The 22803-nt window shown below is 40.6% G+C and overlaps 1 protein-coding gene across 4 annotated transcripts; it reads left to right on the forward strand.

Moving 5' to 3' along the window:
• Nucleotides 1–7: 7 nt before the first annotated feature.
• zufsp (zinc finger containing ubiquitin peptidase 1) lies at nt 8–22196 on the forward strand. Of its 4 annotated transcripts, XM_058053889.1 has the most exons (12): nt 115–132; nt 405–529; nt 3177–3651; nt 5277–5375; nt 7032–7127; nt 7212–7309; nt 8698–8866; nt 10815–11009; nt 13406–13571; nt 14872–15032; nt 17432–17652; nt 22021–22196. In XM_058053889.1, exons 3-12 carry the CDS (start codon nt 3186–3188, stop codon nt 22066–22068), a joined length of 1719 nt encoding a protein of 572 aa, XP_057909872.1. In that variant the 5' UTR covers nt 115–132; nt 405–529; nt 3177–3185; the 3' UTR covers nt 22069–22196. The 4 variants fall into 4 exon arrangements, with proteins under 4 accessions (XP_057909873.1, XP_057909872.1, XP_057909874.1 ...); XM_058053890.1 differs by lacking the exon at nt 405–529 and having other exon boundaries at nt 8–132; XM_058053891.1 differs by lacking the exon at nt 115–132 and having other exon boundaries at nt 318–529.
• The last annotated feature ends 607 nt before the right edge of the window (nt 22197–22803 follow it).

Here is a 22803-nt window from a genome sequence, read left to right on the forward strand (position 1 = left end):
GTATATGATATTGATAAATATTGATGTAATTAAATGTAAGTCTATCTGCATTTCGTTTTATTATTATGGCACTTTATAACGGAAGTTTCCAACTCTCGCGGTCATTGCCTAAGATATCGTGCTTCTGTTTGGGTAAGTCATCCGCCCCGCATTAATTCAAGTTGCCGAAGTGGCGTGACGGTGAAACGCAACAATGTACGTTCAAGCTAATGTCTTTGTGTCGAGCTCTGTATGACCTAGTGAGTATAATCACGTAGTGGCTCTCAAAATCCTCATTTTAAAATCCCTATAACGTTACACAGCATGCAGCCAGGCCATCACTAGCTGAAAGATCGTTTGACAAATACTGTATTATACCTACCTCACGTTAGTCAAATTCCTCAACTTTTTCTTCAACATTTTAGGGAAAAATCTGACATTCCACAAGCATTTTCAACTGAATAAAGCTCCGCCATACAGTTGTTTGGTTGCAAGATAATGGAGCGATAGCAAGCTGGTTTCAAGTGGTGCTTCAACGCTTCAAAATAATGTAGGTGTCCTATTCAACTCTTTCATATATATGTATTTATTCCAAATTGATTTTTTTAATCACCTTTCCCTTGATTAGAGCTTTAGATTAGAGTTTTGATTGGCCTGCAGCATATTGTAAATCAGCACAATAGATTTAACTTTAATTTTTGGCTAGTTTACACCAAAATTTGGTGTACGTTCTCCAGGTCGCGTACCACATGATTCGCACCTTGTTGTGTTATTAAAACACTCCATGAGTCAATCTGTGTTTTTATTGGATTTTTGTCAAAAAAAATTCCTTGCTAGCATCCGAATAACTCGCTGGTACATGGAAATAGGAAGTGGAGGTCAGCTCTGTCCCCTTGTCTATGACGTCATCAGTGGTTGACGCTGTAGGTCTATGCTAGCTAACATAATCACGCCGCCAGCTTTTAGGGATGCTCTGATCAGGATTTTATGCTGCTGATTCAGATACCGATGTATCCAATAGTGCCAAATGCCCCTGGAAAATATGTAGTTATTAAAAAATGTACTTTTGAGCTAATCATTGTTTGTTGGGCTGTTAGAAAAACGTTTGAATTCTCAAAGCTTGAGGAAAAAACATGATCGGTGATGCATAAAAATGGTGGGCTTTTTAGGACTAGTACAAATATGTAGTCAGTTATTTATTAGCATAGGCTGCCTGCTTGTTGTATTTAAGAACATTCCGTCAATTTCATAGTTAGACACTATTAGTTGTTACAAATGTTAGCATTGCTAGCTTTCAATTTTTTTGGCATATTTGCATTTTTAGCAATTTTCATAGCTGCACACTATGCTAGGTGTTAACCTGCTAATGCCGACGTTGTTAAAATGGACGAAGACCAAGACCTTTGGCTTGATGTAGCATCCATCCCTCCATTCTATTCTTGTTTCTATTTTAAACCAAGCGGTCAACACAGATGAGAGCCTGGGTTCTGTCTAAGGGTTCTTCCCTCGAGGGAGTTTTTCCCCTTGCCTCTGTCTCCAAGTTCTTGCTCATGTGGGTTTCAGTTGGTTCTCTGTTTTTCATTTATAACGTTGTTATTCATTTATGTAAAGCGCCGTGAGATAACTGTTTTTGTGATTTGCCGCTAGATAAACCAGGGCTCTACATTAAAACCAAAAATAACTTGCCCATGGGGAATCCTTAAGGTGAGAACTACTTGCCCCAACTTGCCCCATGTAAAATGAAAAGACTGCCATAATGATATGAGAATCTGAGAATCTCAAATAAAGATGAAATGATGATCATTTCTTGTGGTTGTTTTCCTACATAGATCATGACGTTGCATGGAAATCTGGATTTAGAAGTTGTGCACCACAATCAAACATTTTTGAATAGACACATTTGTGTACTAGTAAAGTGTTTTTAATCCAGAAAAAAATGCTCAACGGTCAAACAATAATTTGTGAAGCAAAGGTGATAAAAATCCAGCGGGAAATGGAAGCGCTAGATTTTGTAGCTTGTGCAAAATCAGCACTTGGTATTGGATCTAATGGGTGGTGTTTCATTGTGACCACTTCAAATTGTCACAGCAATGTGATTCACTCACCTGTGCCATCATTTGATTTGCTGCCGCTAATAAAATACTTGTTTAGGAGGCACTGCTTCATCACTTTTTGCTCTTTTCCTTCACAAGTTGTTGAAGAATTAGACCATGTTGGCAGGGACGCCATGATAGATGTTTTCCTAGTCAAACCATCGCTCATTGGTTCATCGCCAACAAGAACCATTCAGGGTGTGGGTAAAATGCGGACTGTGGACTGCGGGCCGCGGTCTAAATAAAGGATTCTGATTGGTCCATTTCAAGATTTGCAAGGATTGGTTTGCAAATTAGCACCGGAATTACACAGTCCGTGTTTTACCAACACCCAACAAGAACCGCTTTAAAAAAACTCTTGGCAGTATGGCATGCCAAAGTACACTTGCCCCACGGGAATATCACTGATTGGATTTACTTGCCCCAATTTGGTTTTAACTTGCACCGGGCCATCGGTACATCGTTATTGTCCAGCCCTGTAAACTGAATTCATTCATTCATTTTCTACCGCTTTTCCTCACGAGGGTCGCGGGGGGTGCTGGAGCCTATCCCAGCTGTCTTTGGGCGAGAGGCGGGGTACACCCTGGACTGGTGTCCAGCCAATCCCAGGGCACATATAGACAAACAACCATTCACACTCACATTCATACCTATGGACAATTTGGAGTGGCTAATTAACCTAGCATTTTTTTTTTTTGGAATGTGGGAGGAAACCGGAGTACCCGGAGAAAACCCACGCATGCACGGGGAGAACATGCAAACTCCACACAGAGATGGCCGAGGGTGGGTAAACTGAATTCAATTTCCAAAAGTCACAAAAATGAATTGTGAATTTTTTGTATCACTTTTTCGTCTTGATGTTTTAGCTTTTGCTGTTGTTTTCTTTTTAAATTCTATTTTTTAAATATGCCACATGCCAATTAAAAAAAGCCACAGTCCGCAATTGGCTCCCACCCTGCACTTTGGACACACTGATGTAGCCCTTGTGGATGCAGAGAAAAAGTTGATTTATTTTTTGTGTTTTTTTTTCAAGCCAAATGGCCTGTGTGTGAAACGTTGGAAGAACCCTGCTCCAGATGAAAGTTGTAATATGTTTGCCAACAGGCTGCGGTCATGCTGACGTGCGAGATATGCAGCGAGGAAATCTTGTTGGAGGAGGACATGAAGACGCATCTTCTCCTAAGTCACCTGGAAAATGATGTGCGCTGCCCATTGTGTTCTTTGTCTGGGGTGTCACACGATGAACTCGCCTTCCATATCGGCGCCGCCCACCCTGACGAACATCATGACTCACCTCACTCCTCAACTGGCGGTCCGACTGCAACCAGCAGCAGCAGCTTTGCTGCCGGCTCAGATTTAGAAGCTAATGGATCACGTGGTGCTGATGATGCTGATCCCTTTCCCCCCCGGCACGGTAGTTATGGCGTGTCCACGCCAAGTGGGGTGTCTGAGGTGGCTTCAGTCGTGGCATCAACCTCTGGAAGTCCAGCACCAAAGCAGGGTTTTGTCTCCAGCATTCCTGTTCAGAAAGCGGCTGGATATTTATCCAAACAGAAGAGTCCGTCTTCTACAAATAATGGTAACTTCTCATTTTTATTTTATATATATTTTATTTTTTATTTTGTCAGTTTTGGGATATTGATGACTAGTATATTTCTGGCCTCCCACCAGCACAAATACTTAAATTTTCTTCATAAAAGGAAGGTGCATATTGGGGGAGGGGGGGTATTTGCCCATTTACAGTCATGAAACATGACATCCCTTTTCTGTGCATGATGTCAGCAGAAAATGATATGATGTTAATATGAGCTAGCTAACAATGTATGTCATTGGGACACACCTATTTCGACGACGAAGCCCCGAACAACGGTGCATCGTTTGGATATACATGCTGTGATCATGTAGCCACGTATACATGGACCCTAATATTCCAATTGTATTCGGTTTATTTGCTCAAACGGAAAGAATTTAAACGTTGTATACGAGCAATCAGCACTGGACAGTTGCGGAAAGTTTGTTTTTGATCCGAACTAAATTTCAAGACTGGATGGACTCGCAATACGGAGTTATTCCAATAAGCGAAAGAAAAACTCGGTGATGTTGATGTTTGCCCATTTACAGTCATGAAACATGACATCCCTTTTCTGTGTGACATCACAAAGGGGCAGTTTTACCACGCCTTTTCAAACAGAGTGTTTTGAGCCATCCCAAACTTTTTTCAGGGCTCACTTCCAAATACGCAGTACTCATTATCTGAAACTTTGGCATTGTTTAACTACATTTATAGGTCAGAAAAGCACATTATGTCCTCTTTAAGTTGCTGAGTATAAGGTTTTTTTTGGTTGAAAAAAGGAAACGAAATAATACTTTAATGGAGTTTTTTTGAGTCTTGTTGGTGAAAGTTCAGTTCAGGGGTTTGCAACCATTAAAAATACAATAAATGAAATGAAATGAAATGACGGTAACACAACAAAAACGTAAGGCAATGGGACCACTCGTCACTTAGTCACACAATAATAAATGAACAAACAAGTACAAGCCACATCTTCTGTCTGTTTTTTATATTTTGTTTTCCTTTTCTTTTGTTGCCTTGCTGCTTTTTGTAGCCTCTTTAATCTTTTTTTTATAATTAAATAGAATAATCTTTGCAGCCCTACTTTATTCCCATAATATTGTTTTTATTTATTAACTTTTTCTTCATCTTAGTTTTCCCCAAATTGCAACTTTATGCTTAGTTGCTGATAATATTACAACTTTTATAACAAAAAAATGAATTTATTTCAACTTTATGCTACTACTGTGACACTATTTCTGGTTTAGTCTTGAAAATTCGTAAACTTTTTTCTTAAAATATTACTTTTTTGTAATATTTAGACTTTATGATGACATTTTTTTAATTATGTAAATATTTCAACTAAGTTTTTATCTTGTAATTATTCCCATAATATTTAAGCTTTTTCTCCAAAATAATTTTCCTCATTACTATGTTAATTTGTTTTGTTTGTTTCTCATAATATTACGACTTAAGAAAACAAATAGATTCTCTTAAAATGCTGACTTTTCTTTTCTCTCCATATCTTAAGAGTAATTAGTGGAAATAAAACGGCTGTTTTTAAAATGTTTCCTGTTGTTGAATGGCCCCCCAGGCGATAGTTTAGCTTGGTAATGCTTATGTTAAAGTTGTTGTGTTGCGGTTCTTTCCAGGGCTGTTCTCTTGCCCCATATGTGCGCTCGTCTTCAGCAGCAGCCTCATCCTGCATGAGCATGTGGAGTTACATCTGCAGGAACATCATGGTGTCCAAGGTATTGAACACACCATTGGCTGACAAGACAGTTGGTTGTGCATGGTGCTCGTGTATTCATTCAGTAGGGGTGTGTATGGCAGCACAACAGGTGGCCCTCGAAAGCCTATAAATAACACGTATCAGAAATGTGTTGTTTACAATTACCATGTATACAGGAATGACCCTGTTTGCTCAGGCATGTAATGGGAATGCTTTCATTTCATTTGAACATGCATCAGGTTACAATTGAATGCATCACATAATCAATTCACAGTTCCACATGTCCAAAAGGAGTAGGAAGAAGCAAAGCTTATTGTATCCTACCCCTCCATCTGGTACTTTTACAATCACTAACTCTTACATTTGTTCACTTCCTGCTTTCCATAATACAGTTTCAGGTTTTAAAAAAAATAATGTACCTCGTAGCGAAGTACTGGGTGATATGAGCATCCAATGCCATAATGTGTACCATAGTGCGTGTCAATATAGTGATATATATAGCACATCATGACTGGTTCAAGACTCTTCATCCTTGGATTTAGCAAACATCAACTGCTTGTATTGTTTCTTGAATTGGCTCATCGTTGTGCATTGTTTGATTTCCTTACTCAATCCATTCCATAGTTTGATTCCACATACTGAAATGCTATGGCTAGCATAACGTAGTCCTAGCATAGAAGTGTTTCAAATGTACTTCTTCCCTGAGATCATATTTCTCCTCTCTTGTAGAGAAGTATTGGATGACATTTTTAGCTAATTGCTTATTTTTAGCCTTATGCATTATTTTAGCTGTTTGAAGATGAACTATATCAGCAAGTTGAAGTATTTGTCATTTTACAAATAAGGAGTTAGTATGTTCTCTGTAGGCGGCATTATGAATTATCCTTACTGACCTTTTTTGCAGTACATTTAGCCAGTGAAGATTGCTTTTATAGTTATGATCCCATATTTCCACACAATAAGTAAGATATGGTAGAACCAGAGAGCAATAAAGAGTGTGGAGTGATTTCTGATTGACAACAAATTTTGCTTTGTTCAATACTGAAATATTTCTGTCCACCTTATGTTGTATATTTGTAATATGAGGTTTTCCGGCTCATTTTTTCATCGATTATGATCCCCAGAAATGTATTTTCCCTCACCCTTTCAATGTCTACACATTTGTATTTGTACCTGTCCTTTCTACTGTTACCAAACAGCATTATTTTAATTTTACTTCTGTTCAAGGAAAATCTATTATCAAATCATCTTTTTAATACGATCATTTCATCTCTGACCTTTCTAATGATTTCTTCCGAGCTTCCTCTGGGACAAAAAGCAGTATATGTTCTGCAAATAATACCAACTTTAAGACTTTCGTGACAATGAAAAATGTAATTGATGCAAAAGTTGAACAGTTTTGCTCCCAGTATTGACCCCTGTGGCACTCCACACGTAATATTTAAACGTGTAGATGTGTGTTCTCCTAGCTTTACATATTGCTTCCTGTCAGCTAAGTAGCTTTTGACCCACTTCAGAACTAATCCTCTGATTCCATACCTTTCTAATTTAGTTAATTAGCTTAATCGGTTATTCCAAATCTTACAGAAAGCGGAATATTGACTGTGTGTAAATGTACTGATTGATTTTATCATTTGACAGTTATAATAAAAGTCAAAGGACTTTTTGTTTTTAGGAGAGGACATCCATACGTGCCCAATGTGCCCCGCTGTTTGCAACGACAGCGTCTCTCTGCAGGAACACGTGGAAGTGCATTTAGACAGCGGAGCAGGTGTTATTCCGCTTCTCTTCAATGTATCTGATTAGAAAGAGTTTTGTCAACTGCACAATGCTACGACTCTGGTTTCTTCCACAGGCAGCTCCGATTCTGACGAAAAGCTGGCCTGGAGACTCCAACAGGAAATGGAGGAGAAAAGAAAGGAGGAAGAAAAAGAGGAGTTTAAGAAGTTGCAGGTCTGAAATGGACAGAGCAAACCACACTGCATTATATTATAGCTCACGTATTTGAAATGTTTCACTTAATGGGATTTCATGTCCAGTCACTTGCTTTATTGGTGTTCTGCCAATGTACATCAACGTCAACTCTCTCCTGACTTGGTTTACACTACATTGCATTTACATTGCAAAGAGCATATTGTGGTTGTGTTGTGATAGTCGTTGACAGTTGCTTTGTTTATTCTTTCGTTGTTATTAACAGTCGATGCCTCCTGCGGGGGTCACATGACAGGACCACCAGCCAATAATAATAATAATAATAATAATACATTTTATTTGTGTAGCGCTTTTCAAAATACTCAAAGACACTTTTCAGAAAATGGAGTTGAATAAAAACAAGTAAACAGAGTAAAAGATAAAATACAACATTAATTGGTTTATACACAGTTAAAACAAGAGTAAAAGCGGGGCGGGGCGGGGCGGGGCACAGCAGTCAGGTATAAAAAGTTAGACATTAAACCAGATTTAAAGAGGTGGGTTTTTAGTTGTTTTTTGAAGGTGGGAAGGTCAGGGCAAGCACGGAGTGAATGGGGCAAAGAGTTCCCAGCTGTCTTCGGGCGTGAGGCGGGCTACACCCTGGACTGGTGGCCAGCCAATCCCAGGGCACATATAGACAAACAACCATTCACACTCACATTCATACCTATGGACAATTTGGAGTGGCTAATTAACCTAGCATGTTTTTGGAATGTGGGAGGAAACCGGAGTACCCGGAGAAATCCCACACAAGCACGGGGAGAACATGCAAACTGTTGGAACCTGTTGGAATTGAACCCTGGTCTCCTAGCTGTGAGGTCTGCGCGCTAACCACTAGATCGCCGTGCCGCCGAGGATGCACACAATCAGCTTTAAAATAATAATTTCTGAAAAAAACTCTCAAAACTGCCAACAACACACCATTTACATAATGTGACCTGCATATTAACCATGCTGCAGTGACATTATTATTATTATTATTATTATTATTAACATGGTTACACCCAAGAAGTACTTGCGTACTTGCGTAGTGGCACATGTTACTACATGGTCACGGCATGTATGTAAAACCAGGAAACCTTGTTGGAGGCTTTTTAGGCGGAATTTGTTTGTCCCATTTTTATCTGTTTTGATATCTTTAGAATGCATAGAAAAGAGAAAGATGTGTTCTTGTATCACATGAGGATTGTGGATGATGGACAACCATTGTTTAAAAAACAATGCTATATCATGCTTATTATGTTATTTTTTCAAAAGTTCTACTTTCAAAAATGTAGAACTTGTCAAAGATACAAGTCAGGAGTCTTACGGATGTTCTTATTCAATGTTCCTGCACATTACCCTGATCTGTGTGTGATGTGTTTTTGCAGAGGCAGTTTGGCCTGGATGGCAGGGGCGGCTATCGCACGCAGATGGAAAGAACCATGGAGAGAGACGTGGCCAGGGGTGTCATGGCCCCTGCAGAGTATCACTGTAAGAGGGTGGAGCTGATGGAGTCTCTTGCCTCTGGAGTTGATGATGGCAGGACCAGAACTCAGGGTATGTGTTCTGGAGTTGATGATGGCAGGACCAGAACTCAGGGTCTGTGTTCTGGAGTTGATGATGGCAGGACCAGAACTCAGGGTCTGTGTTCTGGAGTTGATGATGGCAGGACCAGAACTCAGGGTCTGTGTTCTGGAGTTGATGATGGCAGGACCAGAACTCAGGGTCTGTGTTCTGGAGTTGATGATGGCAGGACCAGAACTCAGGGTCTGTGTTCTGGAGTTGATGATGGCAGGACCAGAACTCCGGGTCTGTGTTCTGGAGTTGATGATGGCAGGACCAGAACTCCGGGTCTGTGTTCTGGAGTTGATGATGGCAGGACCAGAACTCAGGGTCTGTGTTCTGGAGTTGATGATGGCAGGACCAGAACTCAGGGTATGTGTTCTGGAGTTGATGATGGCAGGACCAGAACTCAGGGTATGTGTATGTTAAAAGAAAATAACACTTCATGGTTCTATTGTGTGTGTTCTGTTTTCCAGATTTGAACAAACTTAAGTTCCCATTATTGGGGAAAATCCTCATATAACAAGCTTCTGGTTGTACAACACAATTGTATAATATTGAATAATTCAAACAGCCAGTATAATGATAGGCCATGCTTGGACATGGATTTAACAAGTCACGAGTGCTGTCTATTTGCAGTTAGTTAGCTTGGGGAGAAACTAAACACAGAGATGCCCAAGCAGAGATTGGGAAGCACGAAATCCAAAGAAATTTGGATTTGGAAGAACTAGAACGCTTTCTGTGCTGGTTATTATGTGTAGCTGCTCTATAGGAGTCCACAACTCAATACAAAGGGCCGTAGAATGAGCATAATAGGTCCCCCTTAAGGTCAGTGTCCATGACTCCACCATAAGAAAGACACTGGGCAAAAACGGCCTGCATGGCAGAATTCCAAGACCAAAACCACCGCTGAACAAAAAGAACATTAAGGCTGGTCTCCATTTTGCCAGAAAACATCTCGATGATCCACAAGGCCTTTTGGAAAATACTCTCTGGTCTAACCAGACAGAAGTTGAACTTTATCTTAATCTGCCGTAAATGTAACACTGCATTTCAGAAATCATTAAAATAGTAAAATATGGTGGAAGTAGTGTGATGGTCTGGCTGTTTTGCTGCTTCTCTTGCTGTGATAAACGGAAGCATGAATTCTCCTGAAGGAGAATGTCCGGCCATCTTTTGGTGACCTCAAGCTGAAAGCAACTTGTGTTGTGCAGCAGGACAATGATCCAAAACACACCAGCAAGTCCACCTCTGAATGGCTGAAGAAAATTCCAAAAATACCAGACAAAAGTCGCATTTCAGAAAACGAGCATCATACCAATTGTAAAATATGGTGGTGGTAGTGTGATGGTCTGAGGCTGACGCATGAATTCTGCTGAAGGAGAATGTCCAGCCATCTTTTGGTGACCTCAAGCTGAAAGCAACTTGGGTTGTGCAGCAGGACAATGATCCAAAACACATCAGCAAGTCCACCTCTGATTGGCTGAAGAAAAACCAAATGAAGACTTTGGAGTGGCCTAGTCCAAGTCCTGACCTGAATCCTATTGAGATACTGTGGCATGACCTTAAAATCCCAGCTTTGTTTAGGTGAGAGGCGGGGTCCACCCTGGACTGGTGGCCAGCCAATCACAGGGCACATATAGACAAACAACCATTCACACTCACATTCATACCTATGGACAATTTGGAGTGGCTAATTAACCTAGCATGTTTTTGGAATGTGGGAGGAAACCGGAGTACCCGGAGAAAACCCACGCATGCACGGGGAGAACATGCAAACTCCACACAGAGATGGCCGAGGGTATTGAACCCTGGTCTCCTAGCTGTGAGGTCTGCGCGCTAACCACTCAACCACCATACAGTGCAATAATAAAGAGAATATTATAGTTGGGGATACATTTTTAGCCATCTGCTTTCTAATGCACTCTGTATCTGTGTGTAGGTGTCATGGCGGCATTGTACGAGTACTATCAGTCCGAATGCAAAGACTGCGTGCACGTGTGGCTCAGCTCAGACACGGATCACTACTGCTCCTCAACGGGTGACCAAGGCTGGGGCTGCGGCTACAGAAACTTCCAGATGTTGCTGTCCTCTCTGCACAGACTGGATGCATATGCATCTGCATCCTCTTTTCTAGGTGCGCCATCACTCAGCCCACCTCAGGTTTATGCATACTACTACTATTCTACTACTGTAGAAAGCTCGATGACAGAGCTCCAACTGGGGGACAAAAGGTACATATTACGTACAGTGGACGTGCCAAAGTCAAATGCCCCCAGAAGTAGCACCATTTTTGATTTAAAAAATTAAAAAAAATAATAATTATTTTTTAAATTATTATTTTTTAATAATTTTATTATTTTAATTATTCTAATAATTATTTATTATTATTATTAATTATTATTTTTAATAATACACTTGTAATATAATAATATGATATTCATTCATTCATTCATTTTCTACCGCTTTTCCTCACGAGGGTCGCGGGGGGTGCCGGAGCCTATCCCAGCTGTCTTTGGGCGAGAGGCGGGGTACACCCTGGACTGGTAGCCAGCCAATCCCAGGGCACATATAGACAAACAACCATTCACACTCACATTCATACCTATGGACAATTTGGAGTGGCTAATTAACCCTTGTATTATGTTGCGGGTCAATTTGACCCGTTTCAGTTAAGGTTAACAAGGTTAACTAGCATGATTTGTTAACCCTTGTATTATGTTGCGGGTCCATTTGACCCGTTTCAGTTAAGGTTAACAAGGTTAACTAGCATGATTTGTTAACAAATCATGCTAGCATCATGGTAGTTAACCCTTGTATTATGTTACGGGTCAATTTGACCTGTTTCAGTTTTTGTGTTAATGACCCTAGATGAGGAAAAGTCACAAAATTTCATGAAGAAAAAGAAAGGATAACCAGTACTTTGGTCAACACAAAAACTGAAACGGGTCTAATTGACCCGTAACATAATACAAGGGTTAACAAATCATGCTAGTTAACCTTGTATTATGTTACGGATCAATTTGACCCGTTTCAGTTTTTGTGTTCATGACCCTAGATGAGGAAAAGTCACAAAATTTCATGAAGAAAAAGAAAGGATAACCAGTACTTTGGTCAACACAAAAACTGAAACGGGTCAAATTGACCCGTAACATAATACAAGGGTTAACCTAGCATGTTTTTGGAATGTGGGAGGAAACCGGAGTACCCGGAGAAAACCCACGCATGCACGGGGAGAACATGCAAACTCCACACAGAGATGGCCCAGGGTGGGATTGAACCCTGGTCTCCTGGCTGTGAGGTCTGCGCGCTAACCACTTGATTTAAGAAAAAAAGTGGCATAAAGTCGTAATATGAAAAACAAACAAAACAACATAGTTGTAATTTTTGGAAAATTAGGCTTCACAAAAGTTCCAGTGGTATGAAAAGTCATTCATACCACTCATACCAAAGTCATTGTGAGAAGAAAATTTACAAGAATGCTAAAATAGTTGAAAAACTGCTATATTTTACGATAATAAAGTCAAAATATTTTGGGGAAAGTCGTAGTGTAATGAAAAAATGTCTCTATTTTAAAGTTGCAATATTCCATTCCATTCCGTCCGCTTATCCGGGTCAGAATCGATGACTAAGGACAGCCTTGATGGAGCCAACGGTCACCCGCTAATAAAATACTTGTTTAGGAGGCACTGCTTCATCACTTTTTGCTCTTTTCCTTCACAAGTTGTTGAAGAATTAGACCATGTTGGCAGGGACGCCATGATAGATGTTTTCCTAGTCAAACCATCGCTCATTGGTTCATCGCCAACAACAACGATTCAGTGTGTGGGTAAAACGCCGACTGCGGACCGCGGTCTAAATAAACGATTCTAGCACCGGAATTCCGCAGTCCGTGTTTTACCAACACCCAACAAGAACCGCTTTTAAAAAACTCTTGGCAGTATGGCATGCCAAAGTACACTTGCCCCACGGGAATATCACTGATTGGATTTACTTGCCCCAATTTGGTTTGAACTTGCCCCGGGCATCGGTACATCGTTATTGTCGAGCCCTGCAGAGGTTCGAACAACGGTCGTACCCTTCTCTCCGTCAACACTTTTTCACTTCACACACAAACACATAGAACAGACTGTGACACTGTGAACCTTTTGGATGTTCCACTGTAGCTGTAAACCTGTTGAAAATGCAGTTGAGCCCGTTTGACAACTTTCAGATAGGTGAGAAGGTGATATCTTGTTTATATCTGATGACTGCTATGGGGTTACCCAATCCCCAGCCACCGGTCTTTGTTTTTGTTCTTCCCCACTAACATTTGGAAATGTCTCTTACATTGGATTGTGAACAGATGTTGCAACACTTCCTGCAATCACCCAGTAACTACTATCACAGTGCAATAAAATACTTTTTCTTGACAAACACTGCACAGTAAATCCATGAGATGAACGTGTACACTAGCATACCTTGTATACTGCACATGATGTTCAGTCACTTTGTCAACGTTTCAAGTGGGTTCTTTCTCACCTTCTCCCACAGACAAAGTAGTGCCAAGTATTCCACGGATGCAGAGTATGATCGAGGAGGCATGGAAAGAGGGTCTGGATCCTCAAGGTGCATCCCACTTTAACCATCGGCTACAAGGAACGCGAGCTTGGATTGGAGCCACTGAGATCTACGTCCTACTTACCTATCTAGGAATCAGGTAAAATTGTCTTTCCGCAAACATCGTGAATTCCGGTGTATAAGCAGCTATTTCCGTATTAGTATTTCCTATTATATTTGACAATATATAATATTTCCTATGTACCTTTTGAGTGTTAAGTTGCTGTGTGAATAATTTAAATTTGTTAGAAAGATCTAGGTATTAGGTAATATTGTCTTTCCGCAAACATCATGAATTTTGGTGTATAAGCAGCTATTTTCCTCAGAACCCCGCAGCTTTTGCAGCGGCATGGCTAATCTGTGGCTATTAGTATTTCCTATTATATTTGACAATATCTATATAATATTTCCTATGTACCTTTTGAGTGTTAAGTTGCTGTGTGAATAATTTAAATTTGTTTGTAAGAGCTAGGAATCAGGTAATATTGTCTTTCCGCAAACATTGTGAATTCCGGTGTACATACAAACATTGCTCGCTATCTTAGACTCAGTTGCCTCAGTGAGCACCTTCTGAGCTTGCATAGCGAGCTTTGTGGCGTAGCTTTGGGTTTTCACAATAAAATGATTGAGTGCTGGGACTCCATCATTCATTTCAAGGGATGTCCACACAAATGCTTCCATAGTTTCAGCTTTTCAACCACATGGAAACGGTGTTCTGGGTGACCTGTAATGGTTTTAAAAACCCATTACAGAGTGGGAAAATCTGAAAACGGCAGCTTGTTGTTTCCGTGTAGACAAGCAAAAACGGTGACATCACCGACCCATGGCGAGCCCATTGCCGATCTGAATATTTTGACAAACAGGACTCACACCAGTCATCGTTCTCCTGATACTTTCTTGTCTTATTCTCCAGAATGGCTTGCAGGAGAAATTCTACTTCATCATAAGTCTAAATAAGCCTTGGAAGGCGAAAGATGGCGGACTTATGTACATGCGTTCTTCGTTTTATAGTTTCATGTGGTTCCGTCCTCATGTTTGTTTACAGCACCCCACCGAGGTGTGCCATCCGTTCTTGTGTGGACACAATTTTTCTTTTCAAATTGACAAAAAAAAAAAAAAATCCCAAGAAGGCTTGTGTGTGGACAGGGTCTTAATCCGGGGTCGGGATGGAAAACATGGTAATAAAGATAATGTCACGTAATTCATCTATTCCAGTTTGCTATTCAACATTAATTAGAAAAAAATGAACCAAAACATCACCACAGTCAAGGCAACACACGCAAACTTATACCATAACAAGATTTTGTCAATTCATCATAAAATAATAGCAACAATAACAAGTGTAGAAAACCACATTTCCATGATGGCATTCAGGAGAAAAAATGGTGTTTTTTCCTCAGTGGCCGCATCATTGACTTCCACCAGCCCACAGGCCCAGGAGGCACCCATCCCCAGCTCCTTGAGTGGGTCAGACGGTACTTCAGTCAGTCCAGCAGCAGTAGCAGATTGCCTCCTAGACTGATCCAGACATCCCTGCTCCCGCTGTACCTGCAGCATCAAGGTGCACACAAAGACCACCTTCCGCCATTTGGATATCTGCTACATTCTCTCCTTGCGCTGCAGCCTGTGTCCGCTCGCTCTAGCAGGGCTTGACAGGCAGCGCCAGGCCCAACATTGATAGACAGGGCACATTAGGGGTCTCCAAACGTTTTTCCAAAATGAAAGGATGCCACTTTACCAGTTTGGTAGTTTGATTCTGACATTATTTTCCTCTTATTTTATTCTTGTAAAATTTCCCATTAGATTGCAACTTTTTTTCTGTGAAAGATTATGCTTAATGCATTATGCATAATTATGCTTTTTCCACTTTTTTCCACTGACCTATAAATGTAGTTAGAATGTTGTGTTCTCGTGTTAAACGATGCCAAAGTTTCAGATAATGACGTTTGCACATTTGGAAGTGAGCCTTGAAAGAACTTTGGGATGGTTGAAAACATTTGGTTTCAAAAGGCGTGGTAAAACTGTTCCTTTGTGATGTCACAGAGGGGCGGACTTCCTTATATGGTTCATTTCCATTTTCTTTGATTTGTGCTTCCGTGGGTGGAATAAATTAAAACAGACCTGTATGGCAGGAAGCACAAATCAAAGAAAATGCAGCTGGAATAGGTGCAGATTCTGGAAACTCTAAAAGGTTTTCTTTGTGAGTTATTGTGTGCAGCTGCTCTATAGGAGACCACAACTGAAGAAAAAGGGTGGAAAAATTTGCATAACAGGTCCCCTTTAATATCTTGTCTTTTTTCTTGTAACATTACAGCGTTTTTTTTCCATTTCTGCGTTTTTGTTAAATGTTCCAACGAAACATTTTTCTTCAACTTTGAACCCTGCGGTTTTCTAATTTCTGGCTGTATTCAAATCTTGTGACATCTCCTCTACTTCTTCGTTCCTCTGTCCACCAGAGAGGGACAGAGGAACAGAGCCCAGAGGGAGGCTGACGTCATTGCAGCACCCCGGCAGCAATAACCAATGAAGTACTTAGCTGAGACAAAATGCATTATAGGAAAAAGTTAAAATTGCTGTTTCTCTTTATAAATACATATTGTACAATCCTTAGGTATACCTTTTGAGTGTTCAGTAGCTGTGTGATGATGTTAGCATTATTTGTAAGATGTCGGACTGTGACCTCCTACTGTGGTTGATCATTTTGTTGAGTTTTTTCATTTTGGCTAGAGCTACCTGGTCCTCATGGACTTGTGCATGCCACAATATGCCATTTTATTACCTGGACATGTGCGGCTGGTAGAACAGTGCGTCTTCTATATGCACAGATCTGTAGTTGGTGCAGTTCAAACACTGGTGCATCTTAATACGCCGTAAATTACGGTTCTTAACTTTCCACTTTTTGGATAAATACTATGAATTTATTGTGACTTTTTCCCATTAGATTATTTTTACTTCATTGTTGTAAAATTACTTCAGATTTTTAAGTAGTTAATTTATATTTTAATCTAAAATAAATAATATACTGCAGGGGTCTCAAACTCAATTTACCTGGGGGCCACCGGAGCTAGGTTCTGGGTGAAGCCGGGCCGCATCAGGTTTTCAAAAAAAACCAAGCAAATAAGAAAAATGTAAGAAACCACATACAGTTGGTAGAAAAATGATTTTTTTCATATTCAAATGTACAGTATTAACAGTTTAACCTTCAACATGAACATTAATGAAACTCAATAATTGTACCCAATTAGCAAGTTAGCATGGTACTCAGTGTGGTAACTTTAACAACATGTTTGATGAGATGCTTTATCTTGACGTGTATTTTCCCTTTTATTCCAAATCATTTCCTGCATTTATTTGTACCCAGCGTCATAAGCCTTTAGCTTCATTGCTAATCCAAAGCAAAACAGGGCGGGGTAACAGGGTAGGGTAACAGTATGGGCGGGGCAAAATCATGTTAATTGTGTCCGGTGTGCACACAGCTTTAAGCTGTCATTTCAACATTAAACTTTGGTATCAAGGTGGGGGCCTCAAACTAGCGTCTCGCACGCCGCATTTGGCACGCGGGCCGCGAGTTTGAGACCCCTGATATACTGTATTTGGTTCGGGCTGCACTTTGGACACCCCTGCCGAAAGTGGTCTGTCGGTGTGAGTGGTTCGGTGTCCTGGTGTCAGCTGGGGTAGGCTCCAGCGAGTCACTAAGACTTAAGGTCTGGCAAGGTTAAACTATTTAGCAGCGTGTACTCTGACAAGAAAGAGGCAGTAGACATGAAGTGGTCCACAAAGGAAGTTTTATTCCATTGTGGTGTTAAAATGTTGGGAAAAGTATCCGATTAGGAGTAAAGCAGCAACACTGGCGCCAAGTTACGTGCTTCTCGAGTTATTTGTGTCCTACTTTGAGTGGAAACGCAAGCACCAGCATTGTTCTTAACCTTTCCACTGCTTCCTGTTTCCCCTGGCCCCTAGGCCACAGTCGCTGCATCGTGGGTTTGGAGCAGCGGAAGAACGGGAACTTGTGCCTCCTGCTTTTGGATCCTGGTATTTCCTCGGCCGAAACCAGGAAGTTACTAAGCAAAGACACCATTTCCGCAGCTCTGCGCCATATCCGAAAACTCCCTGGCAGCCTGAAACAAACCCAGTACCAAGTGGTGGCAGTAGAGGGCATGTTGTCGGCTGAAGAAAAACGGGTGAGTGTGTCTTATTTTCTGCTCACCTGGAACAGTGCCAAAGCCACCGTTACATTTGTTGTTGTTTCACTCAAAAAAGCAACAAGCTCACTTTTCTTCCTATATATGGTTTATTCCAAGAAAGCCTATCCAGCTATGCCTATTTGCGTGTTGTACGTCATGAAACATCGATTGTTGACAAACCCCACCATGATGAGTTAATTTCCGCCAAGTATGATTCCTTATTTATAAAAGGAATATTTTCATTGTTAGAGCAAAGTAAACCAGTTAATGACCTTCTAAATACGCTTTTTAACGTTATTAGGGCCCTCGAGACATGAAAAGTCACCCCTATGGTCATGTTCATACTCTACTTTATCAAATCAACTTTATTTGTACAGCACTTTTCCTGCAAAGACATGCAACACAAAGTGCTTTACACAATTCAAAACAATTACCACAATTAAAAGGAAAAACAATTACAAAGAAAGCCCCTCCCTCCCACCCTCCATACTAGACACACACACACACACACACACACACACACACACACACAGTAGGGAGACATGGCATGGCACTGAGGATCAAGGAAACGCCACCTTTGGGGCCGTCCACACTGGGAGGAGCCGTCGGTGCCATCGGGGGACCAGCACCCGGGCCCCCCGACTCCAACAGACGGGCGGACCCCCACATCAAAGGGAGGAACCCCCAGCCGGCCGGGTCGAAGGGACCCAAGGATGGCACACCCTCAGCAGATCGACACAGCCCCCAGTGTGGAGGACCCCCCCTGAGGAAACACTGGAGTTAAAAGCCAAAGACTAAGAGCATAAAATAGGACTAAAAATATTTTAACAAGTTAAAAATATGAGTTAAAAGCCTGATTAAAAAGGTGTGTCTTTAATCTTTTTTAAAAATATCAACAGTCTCCGCAGTCCTGAGGCTCTCCGGCAGGCTGTTCCTCAGGTGGGGGCCATAGTGGCTAAATGCTGCCTCACCGTGGGTTTTGGTTCTGGGTTTTGGTATTGTTAAAAGGCCAGTGCCGGAGGACCGCAGGGTCAACCCCGCGGGGGGGGTTGATACGGTAAAAGCAGATCAGATAAATAAGAAGGTGCAAGGCCGTTAAGACATTTAAAAACCAGTAAGAGAATCTTCAAATCCATCCTGAGGCGGACGGGGAGCCAATGTAGCCACTTTAAAACCGGTGTAATGTAAGTTCTGTAATAATTGGAGATTTCAAATACTTTTTTTGGGAAGACCAGAGAGCAGGGCATTACAGTAATTTAGCGACAGGAAATAAAAGCACCTCCGTACTGGCCTGAGAGAGAAACGGGCGGACTCTTGCTATGTTCTTAAGGTGATAAAAACTGATTTTTGTTATATTTTTGATATGTGGGATAAAATTTAGCTCGGTCAACAAATTTTAACCCAAATTTTTAACTGATTCGGCTGGTAAAAGTCTCTCTCTCTCTGGCCTTCAGGACCTATAACTAAAACCTCAGTTTTGTCCTGGTTGAGCTGGAGGAAATGCTCTGCCAACCATGACTGAACGGAGGCGGACAGGAAGAGACGTAGGGGGTTCAATGTTGCATTTCAGCTTGGTGTGCGTCACGGTCACAACAGTAGCCCGCTTTTTACGAGGGATTATTGTGCCTGTTGTAGGTAATTCAAACGGAGGAGGTCACAGTCTGACATCTTACAAATAATGCTAACATCATCACACAGCTACTTAACAAAAGGTATACCTAAGGATTGTACAATATGTATTTATAAAGAGAAACAGCAATTTTAACTTTTTCCTATAATGCATTTTGTCTCAGCTAAGTACTTCATTGGCTATTGCTGCCGGGGTGCTGCAATGACGTCAGCCTCCCTCTGGGCTCTGTTCCTCTGTCTCTCTCTGGTGGACAGAGGAACGAAGAAAGAGCTACCGTTTCCTCACTGACTTGCACACGGCACACAGTTTAAACGATTAGTAGTAGTTCTGAAGTAGAGTAGATGAGACGTTCATGGAATGGGAATGGGAATGGTAATGGTAATGGTAATGGTTTTATTTCATTTCAACATGCATCAGATTCCAATTGAGTGCATCCCATAATCAGTTCCCAGTTCCACATGTCCAAAAGGAGTAGGAAGAAGCAAAGCTTATTAAATCCTACCCCTCCATCTGGTACTTTTACAATCACTAACTCTTACATTTGTTCACTTCCTGCTTTCTATAATACAGTTTAAGGTTTTGGTGTTTTTGTTTTAATAATGTACCTCGTAGCGAAGTACTGGGTGATATGAGCATCCAATGCCATAATGTGTACCATAGTGCGTGTCAATATAGTGATATATATAGCACATCATGACTGGTTCAAGACTCTTCATCCTTGGATTTAGCAAACATCAACTGCTTGTATTGTTTCTTGAATTGGCTCATCGTTGTGCATTGTTTGATTTCCTTACTCAATCCATTCCATAGTTTGATTCCACATACTGAAATGCTATGGCTAGCATAACGTAGTCCTAGCATAGAAGTGTTTCAAATGTACTTCTTCCCTGAGATCATATTTCTCCTCTCTTGTAGAGAAGTATTGGATGACATTTTTAGCTAATTGCTTATTTTTAGCCTTATGCATTATTTTAGCTGTTTGAAGATGAACTATATCAGCAAGTTGAAGTATTTGTCATTTTACAAATAAGGAGTTAGTATGTTCTCTGTAGGCGGCATTATGAATTATCCTTACTGGCCTTTTTTGCAGTACATTTAGCCAGTGAAGATTGCTTTTATAGTTATGATCCCATATTTCCACACAATAAGTAAGATATGGTAGAACCAGAGAGCAATAAAGAGTGTGGAGTGATTTCTGATTGACAACAAATTTTGCTTTGTTCAATACTGAAATATTTCTGTCCACCTTATGTTGTATATTTGTAATATGAGGTTTCCAGCTCATATTTTCATCTATTGTGATCCCCAGAAATGTATTTTCCTTCACCCGTTCAATGTCTACACCGTCTATTTGTATTTGCTGGTGCGTGTCCTTTCTGCTGTTAGCAAACAGCAGGATTTTAGTTTTACTTAAGTTCAAGGACAATCTATTATCAGCAATGAATCATGACTGTGGCTATAGGGGTGTTAATTCATGTATAAAGAGCTCCAATGATAAAAAAAACTTGTAAATGTGAACATGTGAATCTGTTATTTATGTCTACTATGTCCTACCATCTCTGATTCTATCTACTATATTGGGTAATAGGAGTGTAAAGCTGACTACTGGGGTGTTATTTAGAAGATTTGGTTTCATGTCAATCGTGTCTCAGATATTCAAAAACCTTTTTCGTGTGTCCTTACAGAAGGAAGAAATACATTTCTGCCTTTTACGAAAATAATTTTACTGCTTTTATGGCTTTGCTGCTGCCCATGTTGCTGTACAGATATTACATTTATACACATTGACACGATTTTTATTAGACGTCCGTTTTCCGCCACTGAAAAAAACCCTCCCAGCATAATGATGAGATACTAAGTGCGCATGTGCCGACTGTCATGTGATGAAGGACGCGGTGAAGGTGAAGTTTTTATCTTAGAAATATGACTTACCTAATAATTTCATCTCATGACTTATCTTGCAATTTCAAATTTTCCATAATTATGATTTTCCTATCTAATAATTATTTGTTTTTATGTCATCATTTTGACTTCTCATAATTCATATTTTCCTATCTCATCATTTTGACCCTTTAGCCCATAGTTCCGCCTTTTTATGTCACAATTATGTTTTTTTTTCATTTTCTGGAGCCTATCCCAGCTGTCTTCAGTTGAAAGGCGGGGTCCACCCTGGACTGTTTTGTCAGCCAATCCCAGGGCACATATAGACAAACAACCATTCACACTCACATTCATACCTATGGACAATTTGGAGTGGCTAATTAACCTAGCATGTTTTTGGAATGTGGGAGGAAACCGGAGTACCCGGAGAAAACCCACGCATGCACGGGGAGAACATGCAAACTCCACACAGAGATGGCCCAGGGTGGGATTGAACTTGCGTCTCTGAGCTGTGAGGTCTAAGCGCGAACTACTCGAACCGTGCAGCCCCAAATATGAAAATATTCCATTCATTAATATGGAATCCTGCTTTTTCACTCGCGTGGTCGGGTATGGAACCGATTAAGAATAATAAACAAGGGATTTGTTTTACCTCAATTCGATATTTCTATGTTTGAAAGTGCTTCATGTAGGCAAAATAATATGTAAATGGTACCATTAAAAAAAAATTTTGCGCAAAATCCGACGGACGACTACAAACTCCTCCCAGCCAGTGTGCTGTGATGACTAGGCTTTGTTGGTTCGGGTTAGGCGCTGGTCTGATTTTCTATGTTTCATTGCTGCTGTTTTAACAGGTCAGGATCCTGAACTCTCGGACACTGAGTGCTGAAAGGATCCCGTGAACTCAAACACTTTTCCCACCAATCTTCTCACCAATCTCTTTTTCTTTTAATATGAGTATTACATATATCACTTGAAGATGTACAGTATTCTGCTCTATACAGTATTTGCTAATAAAGTTTTTTTTTTTTAATGAATCTGTTTCTGTCATTTTAGCAGGTAATATTAATTAGTGATTCGGCTGATAAGACATCAGGGGTGGGAGACACTTCCTCAAATGCAGCACTGACAAGACAGCAAAGCGGAGACCAAAAGAAGCACATCAATGTAATGGTAATGGTAATGGTAATGGTAATGGTAATGGTAATGGTTTAATTTCATTTGAACATGCATCAGATTCCAATTGAGTGCATCCCATAATCAGTTCCCAGTTCCACATGTCCAAAAGGAGTAGGAAGAAGCAAAGCTTATTAAATCCTACCCCTCCATCTGGTACTTTTACAATCACTAACTGTTACATTTGTTCACTTCCTGCTTTCCATAATACAGTTTAAGGTGTTTTTTTTTTTTAAATGTACCTCGTACCGAAGTAACTAATGTAAGCATGATTATTGACTTTCATCATGGGGTTGGTAGCTAATTTTTTTATAATTTTTATTTTAATTATTTTTTCCATGCATAGTTCAGGAGAACCAACGACAGCCATCCATCAAACTCCCCACCAGCCTGGACAGCAAAATGTGAAATTTGGAGGAGAACCACTGCTATGAGCCTTTAACAGGTCAGCAACCTTCTTA

This window comes from Doryrhamphus excisus, chromosome 17 (assembly GCF_030265055.1).
Source record: "Doryrhamphus excisus isolate RoL2022-K1 chromosome 17, RoL_Dexc_1.0, whole genome shotgun sequence".
NCBI classification, from domain to species: Eukaryota; Metazoa; Chordata; class Actinopteri; order Syngnathiformes; family Syngnathidae; genus Doryrhamphus; species Doryrhamphus excisus.

Bases quoted from the DNA above. Each gene is read 5' to 3' on its own strand.
- zufsp (XM_058053890.1), top strand. From the start codon at position 3,186: ATGCTGACGTGCGAGATATGCAGCGAGGAAATCTTGTTGGAGGAGGAC. The intron at 7,310-8,697 runs GTCTGAAATGGA...GTGTTTTTGCAG, and splicing joins AGGAGTTTAAGAAGTTGCAG to AGGCAGTTTGGCCTGGATGG. The intron at 11,010-13,405 runs GTGCGCCATCAC...CTTCTCCCACAG, and splicing joins ATCTGCATCCTCTTTTCTAG to ACAAAGTAGTGCCAAGTATT.